General features: G+C 35.2%; 1 protein-coding gene across 4 annotated transcripts in view; it reads left to right on the forward strand.

Moving 5' to 3' along the window:
• Positions 1 to 21930, forward strand: part of UBR1 (ubiquitin protein ligase E3 component n-recognin 1) — a 58584-nt gene that overhangs the window by 29444 nt on the left and 7210 nt on the right. For 2 of the 4 annotated variants that reach the window (XM_058025881.1, XM_058025882.1), the window contains exons 25-41: positions 1203 to 1357; positions 2250 to 2349; positions 4015 to 4124; positions 4773 to 4862; positions 6423 to 6610; positions 6727 to 6932; positions 8890 to 8983; positions 11292 to 11444; positions 11872 to 11969; positions 12548 to 12641; positions 14064 to 14212; positions 16522 to 16577; positions 16884 to 16980; positions 18150 to 18217; positions 19113 to 19263; positions 20096 to 20183; positions 20860 to 20993. In XM_058025881.1, coding sequence (XP_057881864.1) covers positions 1203 to 1357; positions 2250 to 2349; positions 4015 to 4124; positions 4773 to 4862; positions 6423 to 6610; positions 6727 to 6932; positions 8890 to 8983; positions 11292 to 11444; positions 11872 to 11969; positions 12548 to 12641; positions 14064 to 14212; positions 16522 to 16577; positions 16884 to 16980; positions 18150 to 18217; positions 19113 to 19263; positions 20096 to 20183; positions 20860 to 20993 — 2031 coding nt within the window. The remainder of the gene's footprint in view (positions 1 to 1202; positions 1358 to 2249; positions 2350 to 4014; positions 4125 to 4772; positions 4863 to 6422; positions 6611 to 6726; positions 6933 to 8889; positions 8984 to 11291; positions 11445 to 11871; positions 11970 to 12547; positions 12642 to 14063; positions 14213 to 16521; positions 16578 to 16883; positions 16981 to 18149; positions 18218 to 19112; positions 19264 to 20095; positions 20184 to 20859; positions 20994 to 21930) is intronic. The other 2 variants (XM_058025884.1, XM_058025885.1) reach the window with 1 other exon arrangement.

The raw sequence follows: 21930 nt of genomic DNA on the forward strand, positions 1-21930 counted from the left end.
TGGTGTTTTTTGTGAGCAGTTTCTTTAGACAATATTAAGACATAATAGTGGCATGTAGAGAAGGTTGCCACAGGAAATAATGCTCATATCCATTCTGTAATATGAGAATGAGACTTAACTTTTAGAAAGAATTTTTTATAAGCTATGAATACATAAAACAATGAACCCCTGTGTTTCTATTGTAACACAAATATTGTTTCCCTTTTGCATTTACATTTACCCATTCAAGTCACAAGCATTTAATTGAGTTGATTTGAGAAAGACATCATAAGCTGAACAAATAAATACAGTGAACAATTTAATAAACTCAACTTTGCTCCTTCCCCTTTCAATCTGGCAGGGGAATTATTTTGTGGAAATTAAAAAAATGTGGTTATTTAGATGTAATTGTCAGAGACTCATGTAATTGGACAGTATGGTTCCAAAATACCAAGGTATCTGTTTACCCTGATTTGTGTTCTCCTGAGGCTGCATTTATTGTTGCAGGTACTTCCTGTGTATTCTTTTATGTGGCTGTGTTGTCTTTGTCAGTAACTTCATTCAGCCAAAATTGTCTAAAGAATGGTGGTTTCAGAAACAGTGCATTCACAGAAGTCCTCTGAAAAAAGGCAATCTGAAAATAGGCATCCAGGTACCTGAAGAAGACTGGAGTCAGGGTTCCTGATAGGGAGAGGTTGTGGCATTAAATGAGGTGCTGTCAGTAGATGCCAAGATTCCACATCAGAGTTCCAGTATTAAGTCAGCAAATGTACATAACCAGAAATGACTGGAATGCCAGTAGCAGAAAAAATTTAGAGCTCCATGCATGTAATATTGTGGTGTGGGACACTACAGTCTGGAAACTTCACTCCTCAGTTTTGTTTAATTACTTGAAAACCTTTTATCTGATGCAAAGCACAAACTCTGCATTTAATAGTGAGACATAAATCAGGCAGTTCAGAGTGTTAAAAATTTGTGTTTACAGATGTAACGAATACTTGTGATTGATTAACTTAGCTTGTACATGTTTTTTATGTAAGGACTTACTAGAAGTACTCTAGTTTTGCCAAAGATGAAAGTTGACTTAGGCACACAATCATATTTGAGCATGGTTTTACTCATTTAAAGGTCCAGTTTTTCTTTCACTGAAATTAATATGTTTGTGCTCTCTACTTCTGGGTGGGATGTCAGTTCATTGATATGTTTGCACACCTGTTTTCTAGCATTGCCACCACCTCCTCCTCCAGACTTCAGTCCTGCATTCAGCAACGTGGTGAGGATTCTGAACTGCGATGTCATGATGCACATCCTGCGCACCCTCCTGCAGAGGGCAGTGGAGCTGGAAACCCACTTGTGGACTGAGGCCATGGTCCAAATGGTAGGGCTAGCCTTGCTCATCTTCCCATGGTCCCTCCTGTGCTGACTGCTTATGAGAAGACCAAAATATGTAAAGATTAACTTGGAATGATTTTGTCCCCAAACCTGTTTTTATAAATCTTACTGGCAAAGAAAATATTTTTGTTATTAATTATCTATCTCTCCTGTAAAATAGAAACATGATGCATAGCAGTATTAAAGTTTTCTATTTTACTTTCCTCCCTGTGTGGCCTCATTGCTGAAGCTGTTTCAATATGTAATCCTCCCTGCCTCATATTTTTACTGCAAGTTAATGAGTAACTGTTTGATAATTGGAATTCCTTCATTTTTTGAGCTGCAGAGTCTCCAAATACATGAGGCCTCTTTGGGGCCTCAGTCATGAAATAATAGAATTTTTGTAAGTATTTAAACATTTAATTTTACTGCAGTGGCTTGAGTCTTTTAAAACATTGTTGAGATGTTCTTTGGAGGCGATTTTTTGTTTGTTTATTTTAGCAGGGTTGTTTTTTTAACATGTATAGAATTAGGACCTGAAATTATAGACAGTCTGAATTAATCAGTTTTGTTAGAATGTATAGATTGTTTAATTGCCTTGCCAATCCTGCTAATCTTTGGATTATGGAATTAGCCAAATACAGATTTTGTATCAGCAGACGGACAAGATTTCACATATTACTAATATAAAAGCATGTGCAAGCTGATGAATTTTAGTGCAACTAATATGCAGTAAATTTGCATTGTGCTTTTTTTATTTCACTTTCCATGTATGATCTCTGTATTTTCATGTGTTTTATCATTGTGTAATACAGAACCGTATTAAGCATCCTAATCTTTTATGCCAGTTTTCCATATCTTAAACATTGAATGAGACTTACTATTTTTCTTTTTTTCAGGTTCTTCATCTTCTTTCTTTAGGGTTACTAGAAGAGAAGCAGCAGTTACAGAAGTCTCCTGAAGAAGAAGTAACCTTTGATTTTTATCACAAAGCAACACGTATGTTTCATTTTCTTTAAACCACAGAGTAAATTAGACTAACTTGATCTTTTAAGGACTCAAATAAACTAGAAGAAATTATTCAGTGATTTAGTCAGAAAGCTTTTATTTTATGCTATATAATTAAAACTTGGTAATTTAATTTTTTTAATAATTAGGAAACCAGGTTTGGACTAGCTTCCTCTGTTCCCAGTTGTCAGGTGGATTGAAGAGGATATGTGCTTCTCTTCCTGGGAAAGAAATGAAAAGTACTTCTAGTGTTACATAATTGAAAGTGGTTTTTCCTTCACAAGGACTGCATTGAAATGGAAACTAAGAACTCTTTGAAAAATGGCAGTGGATTTAAGTGAACTGTGTCCACCTTTGGTTCTCTTGAGCTGTACAATTAGTGATTTGCATAGAAGTTAGTCTTTTACTATGGTAATGAAAATAGAAACAGAACGTAGTGGCTCTGGATTGTACCCTTTTCTCTCTATTGAGCATTTCTTAATATTACATTCAGGACTACTCTGTGGGAGTTGGAATCTGCATTTTCTAAATAATCTTCCATCTTCTCTAGAGCTTCTGCTTCACTGTGTAAAAATAAATTTTAAAAATCCATTATCAAGCTAAACATAACTGTCATTTGTGAGATGCAACAGAGATAAGAATTGTGAAGTCATAGAATCATAGAATTGTTCATATTGGAAAAGACCTCCAAGATCATTGAGTCCAAATGTTAAGTCAGCACTGCCAAGTGCACCACTAAACCATGTTCCTAAACACCATATCTATGTATATTTCAAATACCTTCTACAAGAATAAACACATAAAACTACCGAAGTCCCTTTATTTAGTTCTTTAAAAATTCTGTGTTTGAAAAGCACTCCCAATGCACTTTATTTTTAATTTTTTTCTTATTGTTGAGAAAGAAGTGTCATCATACTGAAAGTGTTAAGAAGCTTCATGTCAACTATAGGAATACAATAGAAGTAATAATTATAACTGAGATGCTAGAGAAGGCTTTGCTAGCTTTAGTTTTGCATAACCAGAAAAATCAAATCCTGATTTACATGAAAGGGATGCAAAAATAATCAGTATTTTTGTAACAAAGCTCTTATCGAGACACAATTCATTAAAAGTTAGTTTCTTTAGCAATGTATTTGTCTCCCTACTAAAAATTTAAAATTAATTCTGTATGGTAAGTGCTGCAAAAGAAATATCTTTGAACAGAATGATCTCCATTTTAAAGCATTCTTTTGTTAGAGAAGAGCCTAGAATACTATGGACTCTCACCAAGTTGTGAGGAAGAAAATAATTACTGTAATTACAATAGCTTTTGTGATTAGAAGTAAACGTGTACACACTAAGCTGTTAGCAAACACAGGTAAGCTCTAAAGAGCTTTACTGCTTCCTCCTGAAGTGAAAGGTGATTCTTTTTTAAGCAGACATTAAGCAAAGATTTTCTAAAGCAGAAATAATTGATCTACAAGGGGATAAATTATACTATACATAACTGGAATAAACAGATGAAACTGTAACCAAAATGTAACTACACAGTTTGTGTTGATGTATGTATATTATATAGTCAGCAATATTTAAAGGCATGTCCATGGCTGTAAGTACATTAAAGTGTTAGGCCTTTTTTTTCCCTGAATGCCCTTTTCTATTTTTCACTTTGTAAAGGAATGGGAAGCTCAGCCTTGAATGCTGTGAACGTGTTAATGCTTGTGGAGAAATTGAAGAGAGTTCCCCAGTTAGAGGCACAGAAGGACACAGTCAATTGGATACTGCAGGTACACAAAGGAGAGATAAGTATAAGCTGATTTCAGTTGTGTAGAAAGTTAATGTGAAAGATGTTATGATTCCTATATGCAGTTCCTACATATAATCTGTTTACAGCTGCAATGATTTCTTGAGAAGTTTAATCTGTTGCAACATTGTACTTGCTACTTGTACTATGAAGTATTGGATCAATTTTTGCTTAGGTATCTCATTCCAGTAATGACATTTTTGCACTCATTCCTTATATATCTGTTGCACGGTAACAGCAAATAATGAGTAAGGCAGTATTCTGGGAGTGCACATAGAGTCTTGGATTTTTCTGTTATTTAGGAGTTTTGAGTGGTTGAATCCATTTGAAAATCTGAAAATAATGTGAAACGAAATACCAAGAGTTTTAATCCTGTCCATCATAGAATGGATTGAGTTGGAAGGGACGTTAAAAGTAATGTAGCTCAAAGCCTCTGCCATGGGTAGGGACACCTTCCAACAGACCAGAGTGCCTACAAGTCCAGGCTGGACTTGAACACTTCCAGCATCCACAAATTCTCTGGGCAGCCTGTTGCAGTGCTTATATATTGTAACATTGGAAATGTATTAATTTACATGGTTATAAGAGCCCAATTGTGTTTTATTTTTAACATCTGAGTTTCTGTTTTCAGATGTTTGACATGGTGAAGAGATTGAGAGAAAAGTCTAGTTTGGCAACAGTAGGAGCTACATCAGGCTCAGAAGCTACAAAAGGTGATGAGGTAATAATAAAAATAAAGCTTCAGTAGAAGCCTTGTATTTAAATATTTTGAATAGCTATTTTCAGTGATGTGTCTAAATTTATTGTTGCCTAAAATGATAATTTTTCAAAAAACTGATCGGTGATATGTTGTGTGCAGCTAGGGTTGAGTTTCCAAGATTAATATTTTTAGTACATGAAATCTGTGCTAAACATGTTTCATGGAATTATTAGCAGCTATTGTAAGAGGCTGTACTTCTGAGTTAAATGAAGCAATTGACGGGGCCGAAGGAAATAATCTGTGCTCATCTTTCCATTTCTTGTCTTTATGAATTGACCACCTTTTTTTTATACTGTCACTGCACAATAATTAGAAATGCAAATCCACTTTAGATGATGTCTTGTAGTTTGTTATCTGTCAAGAGGTTAATGTCCTTTATCCTGATTGTATAAATGCATGAGCCTTAAGCAATTATTCTGACTGTCAGTTTCTTCGCCCTTCCCTCAAAATAACTTCTGAATCTAGTGGTCAAATGACACAATGAAATGGAGATTTCAAAGATGACTTGAGTCCTAAGGAGTGGCTGTGTTTTCAATTGACATTGGAACAGAAAAGAAGAATCTGATTACCCTTAGGCAGTAGGTGAAGACAGACTGGTTTGCTCTTAGACGTTTTGTTTGGCCTTAGCTTGCTGCCAAGCAATCTTGTGGCTGGTCATTGCATGCCTAGTTCTGAACTTACCACACAGCCTATGCCATGTCTCTTTTTTCAGGCAGGTGTCATATGGGATTTGGTAAGGTACCAAACAACATACAGTAGTCCATAAGAAATTAATCTCTTTCAGTTCTACTTGTGGAGCAAGTTGTTTGATTTCCTGGAAAAGTTGTGGTACTGTGAATGGAAACCTTGTGTATAACGTTACATTTGTCCCTAAAGTAATTGGATAGGAAGAGTCAGGTTCTATATGTTTTAATAAAGTCTATCTGTATTTTTTGAATTCTGGATTTCTAAAGCATAGAAATTCTTTTTTTATGGTTTCTGAAAATATGATACAAGAGTAAATGTTGGAAGAACAATAGCTTTCCAGTGTACCATAAAGAATAATGAAAATACAATAGACAGATGTATAAAATGCTGACACATTTTGTTGTGTTATGGATAGGCAGTTCAAGATGAAATTTTCTTCAATTTCTGTAAGGAAGATACTGAATACTCAGTAGGGTTTCACTTATGGGGAGAATAACAGAACTCTGGAGAAAACTTTGATGTACACCTCACTAAAATTTCTTAACAATAGACAAGTACCTAATTGAAATAACTCAGAGATTTTTGATCTTATCTTTGGACTAGGGATTGTAGTAGTGACCTTTTCTAGACCACAAAAGTCTGTCCAGTCAACATGTAAAGATTTGAGTTCTGTTCATTTCTGTTTCAGATAGCAGTTAACTTTTTTCTCCTCATTAAAGTGTTGTCAGTTAAGGGAATTTGATGTCGGTGGTTAAAATGCCTATACTGGGGAAAGAGTCTTCTCATTTGTGATGTTCTTAGTTGCCTGTGATTTCTTTATTCTCTTACTGTAAGACACAGAGCACTCAGGATAAAGAGAAAGCTGAGCGGAAGAGGAAGGCGGAAGCAGCGAGGTTGCACCGTCAGAAGATAATGGCCCAGATGTCTGCCCTGCAGAGGAATTTCATTGAAACCCACAAGCTCCTGTATGAAAACACACTGGAGACCCAGGGGAAAGATGATGCTATTATGGAAGAAGAAAGGTAAGAGAAAACAGACATACTTGTGGTCTATGACCTTGTTAGATGTCAGGAAGAACTCAGTTCATTTAGAAAATCCAGCTGGTTATTTTATATCTTTGTCACTTCTGGTCTTACAGCACCTCTTCAGTAATTGATTACTCCAGAATTGCTTTGGGTCCCAAACGAGGTCCATCTGTCGTTGAGAAGGAAGTTTTGACCTGTATTCTTTGTCAGGAGGAACAGGAAGTAAAGTTTGAAAGTGCTGCCATGGTATTATCTGCCTGTGTGCAGAAGTCAACTGCCTTAACTCAGAATAGGAGCAGAATTCTTGAACTCTCAGGAGGTATGAGATTTTTTCTTCTCTTATAGTAAAAGCACTTCTGTACCTGGAACTCAAACTCCTTCAACAACTAAACTCTTTTCTTTGATCAGGTTGCTAGTTGGCTTACTGTACTTAAGAAAAATGGATGCAAACTTCTAAATTGCTTTAAAATTCATGTCAAATTTAAATGAGAAGTATATGAAGATTTAGGTTTGTTGGTGAGGGAAATCAGAAAATGCTTTCTCACAAGACTTATTAAAACATGTAGATTTAGTGGGAGTAGTTAGTTTGGAGAAAAGCTAAGACTGTTTACAGTTCTGTTTATTCAAGTACAAGTGCAAATTTTCCCAATATGGAGGAAATAAATGAATGTTATCAGAGGCCAGTATGCCAGCCTGAAAAGGGTTAGGGTGTTTGGTTTGGTTTGGTTTGGGTATTTTTTCCTCTTATATGTCCAGGAAATAATAAAAACAACAATATAAAGAATGATAAAAATCTAAGCAAGGATCACATGATATCATCTGATGAGTGAACAAAAAATTGAATACAAGAAAGTTATGCAATCACGAGAGTTACATTTGTGTAATAGCATATTGGTAGCAGGGAACACAAAGCCCAGCAGAATTTCTTTTGTAAGTAGCAGCTGACTAAACATGATGGAAATTTTGGTCTGTTACTTAAGGGAAAGAAGAAAATAAATACAAGGATATGGGAGAACCTAAGCATTCACTGACATTTTTGTTCACTTTTTGAAAAGGGAAGTTAGTAATGTTTCAAGAAAGATGCTGTCACAACTTGTAAATTAAATTCCTTCTTATTTTCAGATGTGGGGGTGGTTTTTTGTGGTTTGTGGTCAGCTTATAGATCAAAATGAATGCTATGTCCTATTTTTTTTTTTTTATTGACACTAATATGTAGAAAATAGCTTTAAATTATGTTTGTGCAGTTCATTATTCCTGCTTTAGTTCAGAAGCAATCAAACTCTTGATTGTTACCAGAGGAAAGTTCATAATATTTTTCATATTTCTCTGTGGTATTACCCTAGTTTTTATCATGCTTGTAAACCTTTTCCAAGCTGTTTCACTAATAAGATATTTTGGTTTTTTCCTCTGGGCCATTAAAAAGTACTGAATTGTCATAGGCCTAGAACAAACTCTTTCAGAATCCTGCTTGATCCAACTTTTCTTTATCAGCAAACTACTGGTAGTGGCATTTTTGAGACAGTTGTATAGATTTTTTTTATCTAGGTCATATACTAATTGCATTTCTTTTTTCTGTGGTACTCTGAAGTACAGATTAAATCCTACAAGATACACTTGTATATTTTCTGTAGTGGCATGTTGAGCTATTGAAATAATTGAAAGAAGAAGGGAATGGAGTTCCTTTTTCTGAGGCTGTTTTTGGGCATTGTTTATCGTACTTATAATGCACGGTCCTCTGCTGCTCATGTAATGCACGGTCCTCTGCTGCTGATCAGTTACCAGGAATCCTCTAAGAGCTTTTTTCTTTCAAGATCTAAATAAATGTAAAAATGCTTGATTTTTGTTATTCAGCAGTGCTTTCTGTGTTAGTGTTTTGAAAATATGTGGGATTAGTTGGATAAATTATTCATCCTACTTGTCCTTAGTAGTTTCATTTTCATTTAAAAATAAAGTAAAAGCTTCAGTGACAGTGAATCCAACCACAGATCTGTTCCAGTACAGAAGCACCCTTTTTTCTTCCTAACCAATTTGAAATTTGACATCTTTTTCTTATATGGAGAACCTTCAGTAGTTTAATTGGGTATTTCTTGTCATTGCTCTGCTGCATGATTGGTCTGGAAAAGTTAGCCAAGTGAAGCTTTAGTATGACTGTGCAAACTGTAGGAAAATAAGATCTGAAGGTTCATGTTCTGTATATATTGTTGTTGATTTCTGTTCATACTGATGTAAAGTTACATTGCTGTTCATTCCATAATGTTTCTGCTGTGTGTTTCTAGATACACTAGATCCTCTCTTCATGCACCCTGACTTACCTTGTGGGACCCACACAGGGAGCTGTGGTCATGTAATGCATGCAGCCTGCTGGCAGAAGTAAGGATGTGTCTTTGCTGCCTTTTAATGGTTTTTAATTAATCTATTTTCCAAATCACCTTAAGAGTACCCTGAAAACAAGGTACAGTAAGTGGATATTTATTTAAGGGATCAAAATTTTTTGTACTCGTCTAAAGATCAAATATGGAACAAGAGATGTTTTGACTTGATGAAGATAATCATTGTCAAAAGTTTTAGGGCCTTTTATGACACAGAGAAGAATTTCTAAGGACTTATTAATTTATGCAAATATAAACAATGGAGTAAAATTGGTCAAGAGTAAGAAACTGTATTGAGTAGGTTTACTTTTAGCAACAGTACTCTACAAGTTTCTCTCCAGGTCAATACTTCAAGGGTGAAACTGATCTATTCTAGTGAGTGTTTAGAAGAGATTCTAGCATCTAGGACAGAATATGAGGAATATCAGTGGTTAAATCTTGTGACTCCTCCCATATCAGCGAAGAAACTCTTAATGAAAAGTAAGGGTGTAGAATTGATGCAATTGCTGTAGACTTGATTGGATTTCTGTGGTTTGAGGGACCCACAATTCAGACCAAGTGTTTTGGATTTGAATGGAACCTGGACATTAAAAGACAAAGGTTCCTGGCTTGTGGGATACAATCATCCTACGTTTCACTCCACATAGGTCTGGCAAGTCTAAACTGTGTAAGCAGTATGAGGTAATAATAGAAATAATCCCACTGAAGTATTATCAACAGATAAGAGGTGGGTCATGCAATCACAAGCTAATCTTGTAACTGTCTCTTTATACATATGACATATGTTATAAACACTCTCATGAGGTTTGTTGTTTGTACTTGCACCATTTTACTTTAAAAAATCTTACTAAACTTCTAGTGTTTACCATTCACTTTTTACATTCAATATGTGTGTATACTGCTGGTTTTTACAATAAAACATCAGTACAGAGTAAGTAGGTGCACACACTTAAAATGAAACTCAGGTGTGTTCCTTGGGTATAACACATCTGCTCTTGGCAGATCCATCTACATCTGCATAGATCTAAGTTGTGCAACATTGGAGCTTAGTTCCTTTGCTCTTTTTAAGAGAAGATGACTTGCTGTATGGGTTAATGGGATTAAAATGAACAACAGGCTCTTCACATACAGTATGGCACAGAAGGTTTGAGTATAGTCTTTTATTTAGTACATAACAGACATTCTAACTGACTAATATTCCTCCAAACTATGCCTGCCATACCTTTCTATGTGCAGCCTACAAGTGCTGGAGATCCTCTAAAACAGAATAAGTCAAAATGAGTGGAATATCCTTGTAGTTGCCATGTATGGGCAAGAGGAGTTGCCTGCAAAAACATAGTTGTGTGAAATGTGGCTAAAATCAATGTATGGGTTTTCGTTTATAACAAAATACTTCCCATATATTCTGTATTCATTAGAATTTCTGCAGATGCCAGTGCACATACACTTTCTCTTCTCACATAAATGGAATTTTATTTATGATACATGGTTTAAAGCAAAAAAAAAAAAATCTAGTTATTACCTTGGTGTGGAAGTTAGAAAATTTCATATTTCTCTCTAAGATCCTACTTACTTGATCTGAACATTAAGACTGAATTTGTATCCAGAGAAGAAGATTTAAATGTTTGATGTTTTTGTTCCCATAAATACCAATGAGACAATAATGACATTTGAAAGCTTACTTGCATCCACTGAGGGGGCAAAAATTATAATGAAGCCTGTAAAAATATCATAGTTGTTTCTTATTTCCTTTTTGTTTAAAATAGTTGAAACATTATATTCTAATATATATTATTCTCTCTCCCTGTTAAAAGAAGGCTACAGTTCCACTGTCTAGTCATGATGCCCAGTAATTGCAATGAATAGCTGATTAATCATTTGGGAAATATTACCAGCAGTGTTTCCTAAAATTAAATAACCATATGTTCAATACCTGTTTCAAATTTCCTATAGTAAGTTGCATATGAGAGTTACTAGATGCAGTATTTCATTATGTTGAAGATAAGAGGGAAGAGTAGAAAAATGTAAGGACTGCTTGTCTGCAAAATCTTAATGAAATTTGTAAGGGTAATATAAGTGAGGGAAACTTGCCATCATTTTCCCAGTAGTGACACACCACGCATTTTTGCATTAATTCATCTGTGTGCTCAAAGGTTTTATTATTTTCCCATCCAGGCATGTAGAAGAGTTACAAATCAAAGGAGAAGACTCCTTTGTTGCCTTGGATAAATGTTTGCTGTACAATTATGCTTGAACCTTTGTGTTCATGTTGCTTTTGAGCCATTCTCCTTTCCTTTTTAATGTTGTAGGTACTTTGAAGCAATACAGCTGAACTTCCGACAACGTCTGCACGTTGAACAGATATTTGACCTGGAGAATGGAGAATATCTTTGTCCCCTTTGCAAATCTCTGTGCAATACTGTGATTCCTATTGTTCCACTGCGGGCTCAAAAAATAAACAGGTGAAATACCAGATTGGTTAACCTCTACTTTAAAAAAAAAAAAAAATAAAATAAATATTATAGGGCTGATCAGCTTTTCAAATTTTTGGAAGAAAAACTTCAAAAAAACTCATCTGTATAAAATACTGCATATCTTCTTATTGATTGCTTAGACAAATATACATCTTTTGGCAGTAAATACTTTATTTTTTATAAAACATTTTTGAGTTGCCTAATTTTTGAAGCTGAAATCAAATGAGAAAGTACCTAGACCTAGTATTTAGCCTTATGCTTCATTTTGTACTGTTTGCTCAAAATTTCTGAAGCCAGTAAAACTGAGCTAATACTGTTTGGATGGGTTTGGATCTAATTGTGTCCTCTGCTTTTTAAGTTAAGGTGATTCTTTAAATGTTAAAGTAAAACCTGCTTTCTGTTTTTTTTTTTTCAGTGAGGATGCAGAGGCAGTAGCTCAAATCCTGTCCCTAGCTAGGTGGCTGGAGATTGTCACAGTCAGGATATCAGGCTACAATGTGAAAAATGCTAAAGGTTTGTCATCTTAATTTTTAAGCTATTCTGTGGGATAGACATCAGTGCATGTCTTAACTAGTACCAGTAGAAAACTTCAAATAAAGAATTGAGTTTTGCTCTCAATCAAGACAGTATCAAATAAAGCTGGGGATAAAAGTTATTGCCCTTTCTGAGTTGATATCTTGATTTCAGTCCCCTCACCAATTTTCTGGCTTTTGTTAATTATTTTCCATCTTTCCTTTGGAAAGAAAGGCACACTTGGAGAGGATGCCAACAGACTAATGCTCATGGTTAATAAACTTTTATAGGGACTGTGAGGTAGTAAAAAAGAGAACAACTAAATTATAAAGGACAAAATGAAAGTAGGTATGAGTATTGAGAAAACAGGAGGCACAGAGAGTCTAGTGTTTTGGGGAATAGAGGCAAAAGTTATTTAAAGGAGGAATCATGGAATATAGTCTAGCTTGTGAGGTATGTTTGCAATTATTTTCAAATCAGTTTCAAATAAAAACACTACTCCCTTTTTTTTGACTGCTTAAAAAACTGTAGCAGCTTCTTTGCTTTTTAATGCAGATGTATTTTTTTTTTCCTGTTAGGAGAGAAACAAAGTCTTCCACCTTTCACCAACAAGGGAACGGGGAACTCAGCTTTGGAATTCCATTCCATCCTTAGTTTTGGAGTTCAGTCGTCGTAAGTGTTACTAGCAGTGTTCTCTGCATTATATTAATTTTCCCTTCAATATCTCAGGTGTACTTCAGAATGTGTATTGAAGGAAAGCTGTTCTTTGTTTGGTCTGACTAGGGGCTTACTCATTATTTCCCATAAGCATTCACTGAATATTGAATCTGTGAGGAGCTATGTGGACCTTTGGTCAAGTCCAGTCTGGTACTTCTTATGTTCTTGGTACAAAGCTAGAAGCCTGGAATCTTCTAATCTACAATTCCAGTGATTTGGGTTACTTGCTGTGCCTCTAGGCATGTTATTTATTGTTTGTCTGCCTTAATTTTTCTGCCATGCATCTCTTTTGGGCATGGATTTCAGGTGGTTTTGGACATGATAATGGGATGGGGATCACTTAGAGGGATAGGGCTCTTGTCTTGTTCTGTTTCTCTTCTATTCTAAATTAAACTCAATGCCAACATTGAGTTTATTTGAGACAGCAATTGGTGATCATGTTCCACATTACTAATTGTAACACTAAGCACATTCAATTCCTGTGGGCAAAAGCATTTGCCCACTAAAACAGAATGAATGGTAGATGCTTATCAAGTGAGCTGTCCCTTATCTCTTTTTAAATCATGCTGTAAGTACTCTGCTACTTCAGGCTGTCATCAAAGCTATGCAAAATACCCATGTATATCCTTTATTTGTGCAAAAATAAAAAAATGTTCTGTTGTCAGAAACCTGAATCAAATTTTTTCTTGATAACTGATCTTCATGGGAAAGATTCTGTAGTTTAAAGTTAAATAGTGTTGTTTAAGTGTGAACCTGGCTAAACCCCAGATTTTTGGCTACAATTGTTTTGTCCATAGAGATACAGAGAATTAATATGGATGTCATATATTTCTATTAGAAAATCCTATGTATGACTTGGACAAAAACCCACAAGCTATTAAAACTGCTAAACACTTGTTTACATAAAACTACATTTACAGAAACTAACCTGATGTAATTAGGAAAGAGCTTAAGTGCTAAAAAATGTGTTTAAAAACACACTTGAAAGGTCTTCCATTTTTAGCACCTTACTATTTTCACTTCAGGACTTAAAATTACTGTTTCTTACAATGTTTATTTTCATCATATTTTACTGTAAAATGTTTGCATTTTTCTAATGTGAATTATAATGTCATACACAGAAGTAATATCTTCCAGCCTGGCAGCTCTTAATCTCTCAATTTGTAAAGTCTTTTTTGTCAAAGTCCTTGTTTTACTACTGAAAACTAGGGATTTTTTTTTTTCATCTCTGTCCAGACAAAGGGTCTTTGTTCTCAATATTTCTTTCATAAATAACTGTCCTGGTTTGGACTTAGACTTTGCTAGTGATTGATTAACCAGTAAGTAGTTATCACTATTAATAATTGAGACTGAAATTTTCTCATGTTGGTTTTGCAGAGCCAAGTACTCAAGCAGTATCAAAGAGATGCTTATTCTCTTTGCCACCACCATTTACAGAGTTGGGCTCAAAGTTGCTCCAAATGAAGCTGATTCCCGGATTCCTATGATGACCTGGAGCACTTGTGCTTTTACCATCCAGTGTATAGGTAAAGTATAATTTCAGCTTATTCCTTCTCATTAATTTAAAATGTTACAGTTGCTTGATTGTTTAATTTTATACAATGTGATTGTACAAATAATAGTTCTGCATAAGTACAAGCCATATGTAATAGTATAGCGAATTATTATATGTAATTACATATGTAATAGCAGAATTATTATCTATAAACCAATAGAAATAGTAGGATGTTGTTCTTACATAGTAGCTCATGAAATATGGTATGGAATGCCAACATTGAATTTAATTTGAGACAGCACTTAGTGATCATGTTCCACATTACTAATTGTAACACTAAGCATGTTCAATTAATATTTTCAGGTTGTTAAAGATCATTGACTTGCAGGCATCTCCTACACTAAATGTCCAATAGCTGTGAAATAGTACTCTGTCTCCTTATTTGGTTTTATCTGTATTATTTAAAAAATTTTCATGGGATTTGTAGAAGAAAGTCCCTTGTATTCTGAAACTGCGAAGTAGATACCTGGTAGAAAAAGAAGCAAAAAACCCACCAAAAAAACTACCAAACATTCTCTGCCATGAATCTCTCAAGGCAAAAAAATTAGCAGAAAAAAATTTTCATTGTGTGGGATAATTTTATTTTGTTTCTGTACTACATACACAATTAAGTTTGTGTAATGAACATGAAGCTGTGGATAAATCTGTAGATGCTTCCAGATAGGGAAAAAAGCAAGGTCTAGGTCTAAAATGCATGATGAAGGGATTGAGAACATAATTGTACATGTCCATACATGTGATTTGTCAACTATAGCAAGTATTTCTTGATGCAGATGTAGAAGTACAAGTTTAGTCTACCTTGAATCTCTAATGGAGTATCAGGAGTTCAGAAGGTTTTTAGGTGGATTGGGAATATTCTGATAAAGCAGAAATAGAACTGATTGCATCTTTAGTGATGGATTCTATATTTTCAAATAGGTTAAAATCGGTCACCCACTTTATTAACATTACTGTACTTAACGCTGTGCAGATTGGTTTTGTTTGATATATGAAAAAGGATATTGGTGGCTGTCAAGGAGGAGTTAGCCAGCAAGTGCATAAATGCAGTAACTGTTGTCACAGGTCTGATATTGAAAGCCTGTGTTAGTAAAAGAAAATTCAGGTACTCTTGAGGAGAAGAGTATAAGGCCAGAGGGATCACTGTGACAGTTTGACTTGGCCACACCACTTCCTTGGAATCATTTTTGTTTGCCAATGGAGCAGACTTTTGTGGAATTGTAAAGCAAAACTGCCTGCATAGCTTCAGTATGCTGGTCTAAGAGTCTCGTTATAGTGTATTATTGAAACCATTTAATGGGCATATAGCCGAGCTGCCTAGACAAGGAACTTCAGAGGAACCTCTAGAGGAGGTTCAAAACATCATTGACCTAAGGGAAGTGAATTGATATCATTGCTAAAGGCCAGACTCCTGAAAAAAGAAACAAACTCAAAACCTGCCAGAACCAAAACCCCACAACAAAAAGCCTCCAAACCAGAATCTTCCAATGAAATAAAATTTTAAGAATTCCAGGTGTACTGTTTCATCTCTGGAAAGTGACTGAAGTACAAAACCATTTGAACTGATACCTTTTTACTCAATTGAGTTAATTTGATTTCTTATTTTTTTATTGGCTTATTTTTCCCTGATTATTCCTTCAGAACCAAAGCACTTAGGGAGTAAAGATGACCTGTATTCAAACTTGGGAGTTTTGTTTTCAAAGTATTTCTGTTAAACTGCAGTCAAATGCAGTAGTGCAAATTTTGCCAGGTTGCCAAGGCAAATTGTGGCTGCCCCAACCCTGGCAGTGTTCCAGGTCAGGTTGGATGAGGCTTTAAGCAATGTGGTCTAGTGAGGGTGTTCCTGCCCATGGCAGGGGAAAGGGAATTAGATGAACTTTAAGGGTCTATTTCAGCCCCTTAACATTCTATGATAAATATGAGGGTAAGATGGCTGCATAGCATCTCTGTAAATGTAACTTGATGGTTTTGAGCATTGTATAAGGGTAACTGAAAATAAATCTGAATCCATAGAATGAATGTTTTATCATCATTCATGTGAAGCAACATTCCTTAAAATCCTTAGTTTGCAAAGGCTGAAAACTGAAAATTTTAAAATTGCTTATTGCAATAATTTATCTTGGAAATGATCAGTGCCATTTAAGACAGATTTGGTTTTTTCAAGAGAATTCTGTTATAACAATTTGGGTGAGCTTTAAAAAGGAGTGTATATAATAAGAATAAATTAATATTAGGTTGTGTAGAAAAAAAAAAAACTTATTTTTTTCTGTGTTTAATTTTAAGAAAACCTCTTGGAAACAGAGGGCAAGCCTTTATTTGGATCCCTACAAAATAGACAGGTATGGATGAGTAAGACATGCAATATATTTTAAACAAAAAAGTATTTATAATATACATGCATCTATAAACCTGTCAAAACTGTTAACATCAAGATCATTCTCTGTTGAGGGAGGACTCTCAATGTTTGGATTCATAGCATAAAAAGCACTTTGAAAGAATAATATCTGCTTGTATATGGATGTTCATATTAAATTAATTTATACGTGTCTTTTATGTTTATGTAGAAGTAGATATGTTTTTACAGTTCTATATCACTCTTATATTTAGCCTTTTTTCCCATTCAACCCTTTTCTCTTGCGCTCTAGCACAGTGGCCTTAAAGCATTAGTGCAGTTTGCAGCTGCTCAGAGAACAACATCCCCACAGCTTCTGATACAGAAACACCTGATTCGTCTTCTAGGAGGTACTGTAGTCCTTTGGTTTCCTGCCTTTTGTGGTGTGGCAGTTTCTGTTGCAAAGTGGCACACAGGTTAGTGCAGCACAGAGGCCAGGGCCGGAGTACTTGACAGCAGTGCTCACTTCAGTTGCCTGAAATCATGGGGTGTAGATGGAGCTCACCCCAGGTCACCCAGACCTACAGATACTCAAGTCTGGAAAAGATGGGTAACAGCTGTCTCTGGCAATGTTCAGAATTACTCAAATTCTCTTCTAAACAGATGAATAAAGCCACAAAATAGGTTTTTCTTAATTGTGAAACCTCATCTTCTTAGCATGGAGAAGAGCAGGCTCTGGGGAGGCTTCATTGTAGCCTTCCAGTATCCTACAAGGGCTTATAAAAAGGAGAGAAAGGGACTTATTAGAGAGGTAGATAGGGGCAGGACATAAGTGGAATGGTTTTAAACTGAAAAAAACTAGGTTTAGGTTAACTATTAGATGGAAATTCTGTACTGTGAGGTGGTGGGGCACTGAAACAGGCTGCTCAAAGAAGTGGTTGCCCCATCCCTGGAAGTGTTAAAGGTCAGATTGGAGGGAGCTCTGGGCAGCCTGATGTAGTGAGTCACACTCCTGCCTTTGGCAGGGGAGATGGAGCTGCATCATCTTTAAGCTCCCTTTCAATGCAAACCATTCTATAATTCTGTGACTTTCAATACTTTCAAAAGTCTGCTTGAAGCCTAGCTTAAGATATTTCAGTCCCAGAGAGAGCTAGTTTGAGGCATGTTGTTTCCCCCTAGTTTCTTATTGATTGGGTTAGTCTAAGAGTCTTATGTGGTGTTCTTAGGCTTTTGTATTGGGCAAGGTTGTGAGGCATCTAGTGTTGAGGTGCCTAAGGACCTTCACCTTTAACACTATGTGTGATTTATTAGAGGTGGAGAAAGAAAGATTTATGTCACAGAATTTTGAAGATATATTAATTAAAATTGTTAACTCTTAGTGCATGTGGAAATAGCTAAACATGCACAGTCAAACCAGTGGTAAGCAGTTAATTAAACAGATCCTTACTTAAGGATCTGGACCTTTGTTTGATGAAAACACAGAAATGATAAAGGCTCTAAAATCAGATTCTGATACTACAGTTCAACTCAAAAGAAGAAAATATGTGCTAAATATTTAACTGATACCTTTATTTTGTAGTTCTCCTACCAAGCTATAAAGGGGAGGACACTCCATCACTCTTAGAAGTAGATATGTTCCACATTTTGGTAAGCAGGTTCATTTTATTCTTCATGTTAATACTTTCTTTTGAGCACAAATTTTTGTGTACTGTACTCTGTAAATAGTATCTGTTCACTTGCATGAGTCAAGTGATTATATATGAGCAACAATCAAATGATTGCATATAACTGCTGTGTTTACTTTTAGTTCTGCTAACTTTCAAATCTTTGCTGTCTTGTTCTTATTAAATTTCCTTCTTGCAATCTCAATCTTCTTTTTTCCACTTCCATTGTTACTAAGGATTAAAAAAATTATTTAGGATTAAAAAATTAATAAGGATTTAAAAAAATTAATAAGGATTAAACTTAAGAAATGCACTCAGTTTCTTTCCCTCACTTTCCCTTTGTCTCAATCAGTATCTCATACTCTGATTTCTTTACATCGACTCTCGTTACCTTCTGTATTTTTCTTAGCCTCTTCTTTCTGTTCTTAATACAAATCTGTATTACAGATTTTTCTGCTGTTCAAAAAATCCAAAGCACGTAGAAAACAGCCAATAAAACCAGACTCACCAAATAAAATCTGTCTTGCCCTGGCTGTCCTTCTATCTAATGCTTGGTCTCACTTCCCACTTTTTTCAATGTGCTTTGTCTTGTGTCAAAGAACAGAAATCAAGCTTTTTAGGAACTGGGCATGGTATATCTCTAAACTGACAATTACTATTCAACTCTGTCTGAGTTTCCTACATGCCCTATAGTGCTCAAATGGTTAATATTTTCCAGTGAGTTTTTGCTACACTTTGCATTAAAACTAGTAAGATAGATTAACACACTCAGAATACAAAAATAAAATACAAATGTATAGTGAGAGTATAGTTGCTACCCTTGTATCTATTACCAAATTTTTGGCATTTTAATATTTGTCTATTCCTCTTCACTGTAGGTGGGAACTGTATTATCCTTTCCATCTTTATACTGGGAAGATGCTGTAGACTTGCAACCTTCATCAGTTAGTTCAGCCTATAACCACCTCTACCTCTTCCATCTGACAACACTGGCGCACATAATGCAAATAGTCATCTCTTCAGCAACAGGTAGATGTGTATTTGTGTTGCATTTTTCTGGCATTTTTGCACAGTTTCTTAAAAATAATGGATTGATACCATTAGTGTCTTCCATGTATAAATGTCCTCATAAGAGGTGACACTTAGGCCTAGGTAGTAATAACTGTTTTCTGGTAAAAATGAAGTAGCATTACATCAAGTTCAGAGCATTTTATTATATCACTTATGTGTGCTTAGGCTAAGAAACCAAAATAGTTATTGATATATCAGTACTTTCTCCAGTCAGTCATTTTAGAGGGGTAACTTTCCCTTCTTCACTCCTTGTAAGAGAATCAAAGTTCTGCCAGCATCACTGAGCTGCACAGTGATAATCCATATGGATTTGGGAAATAAAATTTTCTTTGCTCTTCAACTTAGTAAATACCCAGATCTGAAATACAGAATCCTGTAAACCGATAGGAGAGAATTAAATTTTTCTCTCTATTTCATAACATAGTTAAAAATTGCCTGCAGACTTTCTAGCTAGTACTTTGTTTTTTCTTCAGTATGATAGGAATTTTTAAAAAATCTAGACATTTAAAAAAATTTCTGTAGCTTAAGCTATGTAGAACAACTTCAGAAGTTCAAGGGAAGGAAGCAGTTCTTTACTGAGGATGACCAATGAGAGTGTAATCCTGATTCTTCCTTACAACATTAAGTCTCGGGAGAACATTTTTAAGACAGAAAACAGCAAATAGAAAAGAATTAAGCAAATTAAAGTGGAATTAATTCTGTAATTGAATTTAAAAAGTTTTAGTATTTGTAAAAGAGAAGTGTGTCAGGATGTAGTGCATTTATAGTGGACTCTTCTTTTTGTGTGCAGAATCCCCTACTGCTCACTCATCTGACAATAGTGAGGAGGCACAATCTGCACAGTCTTTCTGTAGAGAGGTTTGCCAATACACCAGTGGGTAAGTAACAGTTCAATTGTAGTGTTAAATTTTCTTGGAAAGACAGCAATCCACAGGATTGACCAGGACAACACAAAAGACAGGAAAAAATTACTCATTTCATACAGGGAGTAGCACATTGCCTTGTGCTTTCTTCCCATGCTCCTGAACACTGCAAGTGGTAAAAGAAATGCTTTTAGTTAAAGTGGCTGCTTTTTGTGGACAGCAGAGTGAATCATTAGCCTGAGGATGAAAAAATACCTGTATCCATTGTGGAGAGAAATACATCCAGCTGCAGTGTTTATTTTTTCTTTGCTTTGATTATTTTGGTTTAGATCTCTTGTGTTATAAATGGAAATGAGAAAGAAGGAAATGATCCTACTACAAAAGGGGGATAAGTGTAAAGCCGAACATTGTTGCTTATTTGAGTGTTAGTGCCCATTTTCAGACTTTTCTGACAGGTACAGCTGTCTAATTTGAAGATTTATTACAAGTGTGGTTCATAAACTCAGTACTCATTTCTTGTGAAAAGGGGAAGTTGGAAGTCAAGTGCTGGTGGCTGTGTTTCACAGAATTTGGGACACATGAGGGTTGCTTCTACACAGCTACAATTCTACCAATGCTAGCCAAAATATGATAGTGCTAGAATGATTTGCACTATGAACTACTGCAGCTTTTTCTCATTTCTGTTTTACAGTTGCTTCAGTCAGGATATTCCAGGCTGGCTTGTGTGGGATTGTGTTAAAAAAGGCATCATGCCTTACCTTCGTTGTGCTGCTTTATTTTTTCATTATTTGCTGGGAGTTTCTCCACCTGAGGAGCTATCACAAGGTAAATATGAGAAAACAAATGTATGACCTTCTCTGTCTTGAAAGAATTTTTAAATGTTCACAGTAATTTAACAATATTAAATATATGAAAGTAAGACTTGGAAGGTAAAGGAATTACTAATTCGTAGAGGAAGGGACAGGCACTTGAAGCTGAGTTGTCCTGACCTGCATAGAAGATGCAAATATGTGAATGGTCAGTGATGTATTGATAGTGAGTACTTGTTGATAAAGATTCAGCAGTGTAAAGATAATTTCAGGAATTTAGGTTACATTGCCTGAAATGTATTTTGAAAGCCCAGTGTTTTTTGTAGTGCTAATGTTGGTAAATGCTAAAGATACAGGAATTGAGCCAAACAAAACCAAACAGGTACAAAGCACAGTATAAAACTTAAACCTCTTCCTTGAAGGATCCTAATACATTACTGTTACTAACCCCAAAAATAAATATTTTGTTATGTGTCAAAATCCAGTGAAACACAGAATCATCAACTATTTGAAAAGAAGAGCAGTAATTTTTGTGATTAACCGAGACAAAATATAACACATATATAACAACAAAAATGAAAAATTTATTTCTATAAACTGTGAACTAAATTAGAATTTTATTAGAATATGCAAGTCAAAATCTCTGCACTTTGGAATATGCTGTTATCCTTACCAGGGGTCTGGATCTTTGATTCTGTAGGGAGGAGTCTTTCTGGTGAACCAACAATGTAATTTTCTGTAGCAGAGACAATAAATGACCACCCAGCAAACTATAAAATTAGCCCAATTTCATGTAATGTTAGCACTGACTTGATTACAGCAAAATTTAATATCATTGAGGACTGTCGAAAGGGTAGTGAAAAAATAAAATGCAAGTAGAGAAATCTTCTGCACTTGTGTGACATATTATGCAGTAATTTAAGCAAGGAATTTTGTTATTACAGTAACTTATG

This window comes from Melospiza georgiana, chromosome 6 (genome assembly GCF_028018845.1).
Source record: "Melospiza georgiana isolate bMelGeo1 chromosome 6, bMelGeo1.pri, whole genome shotgun sequence".
Classification (NCBI taxonomy): Eukaryota; Metazoa; Chordata; class Aves; order Passeriformes; family Passerellidae; genus Melospiza; species Melospiza georgiana.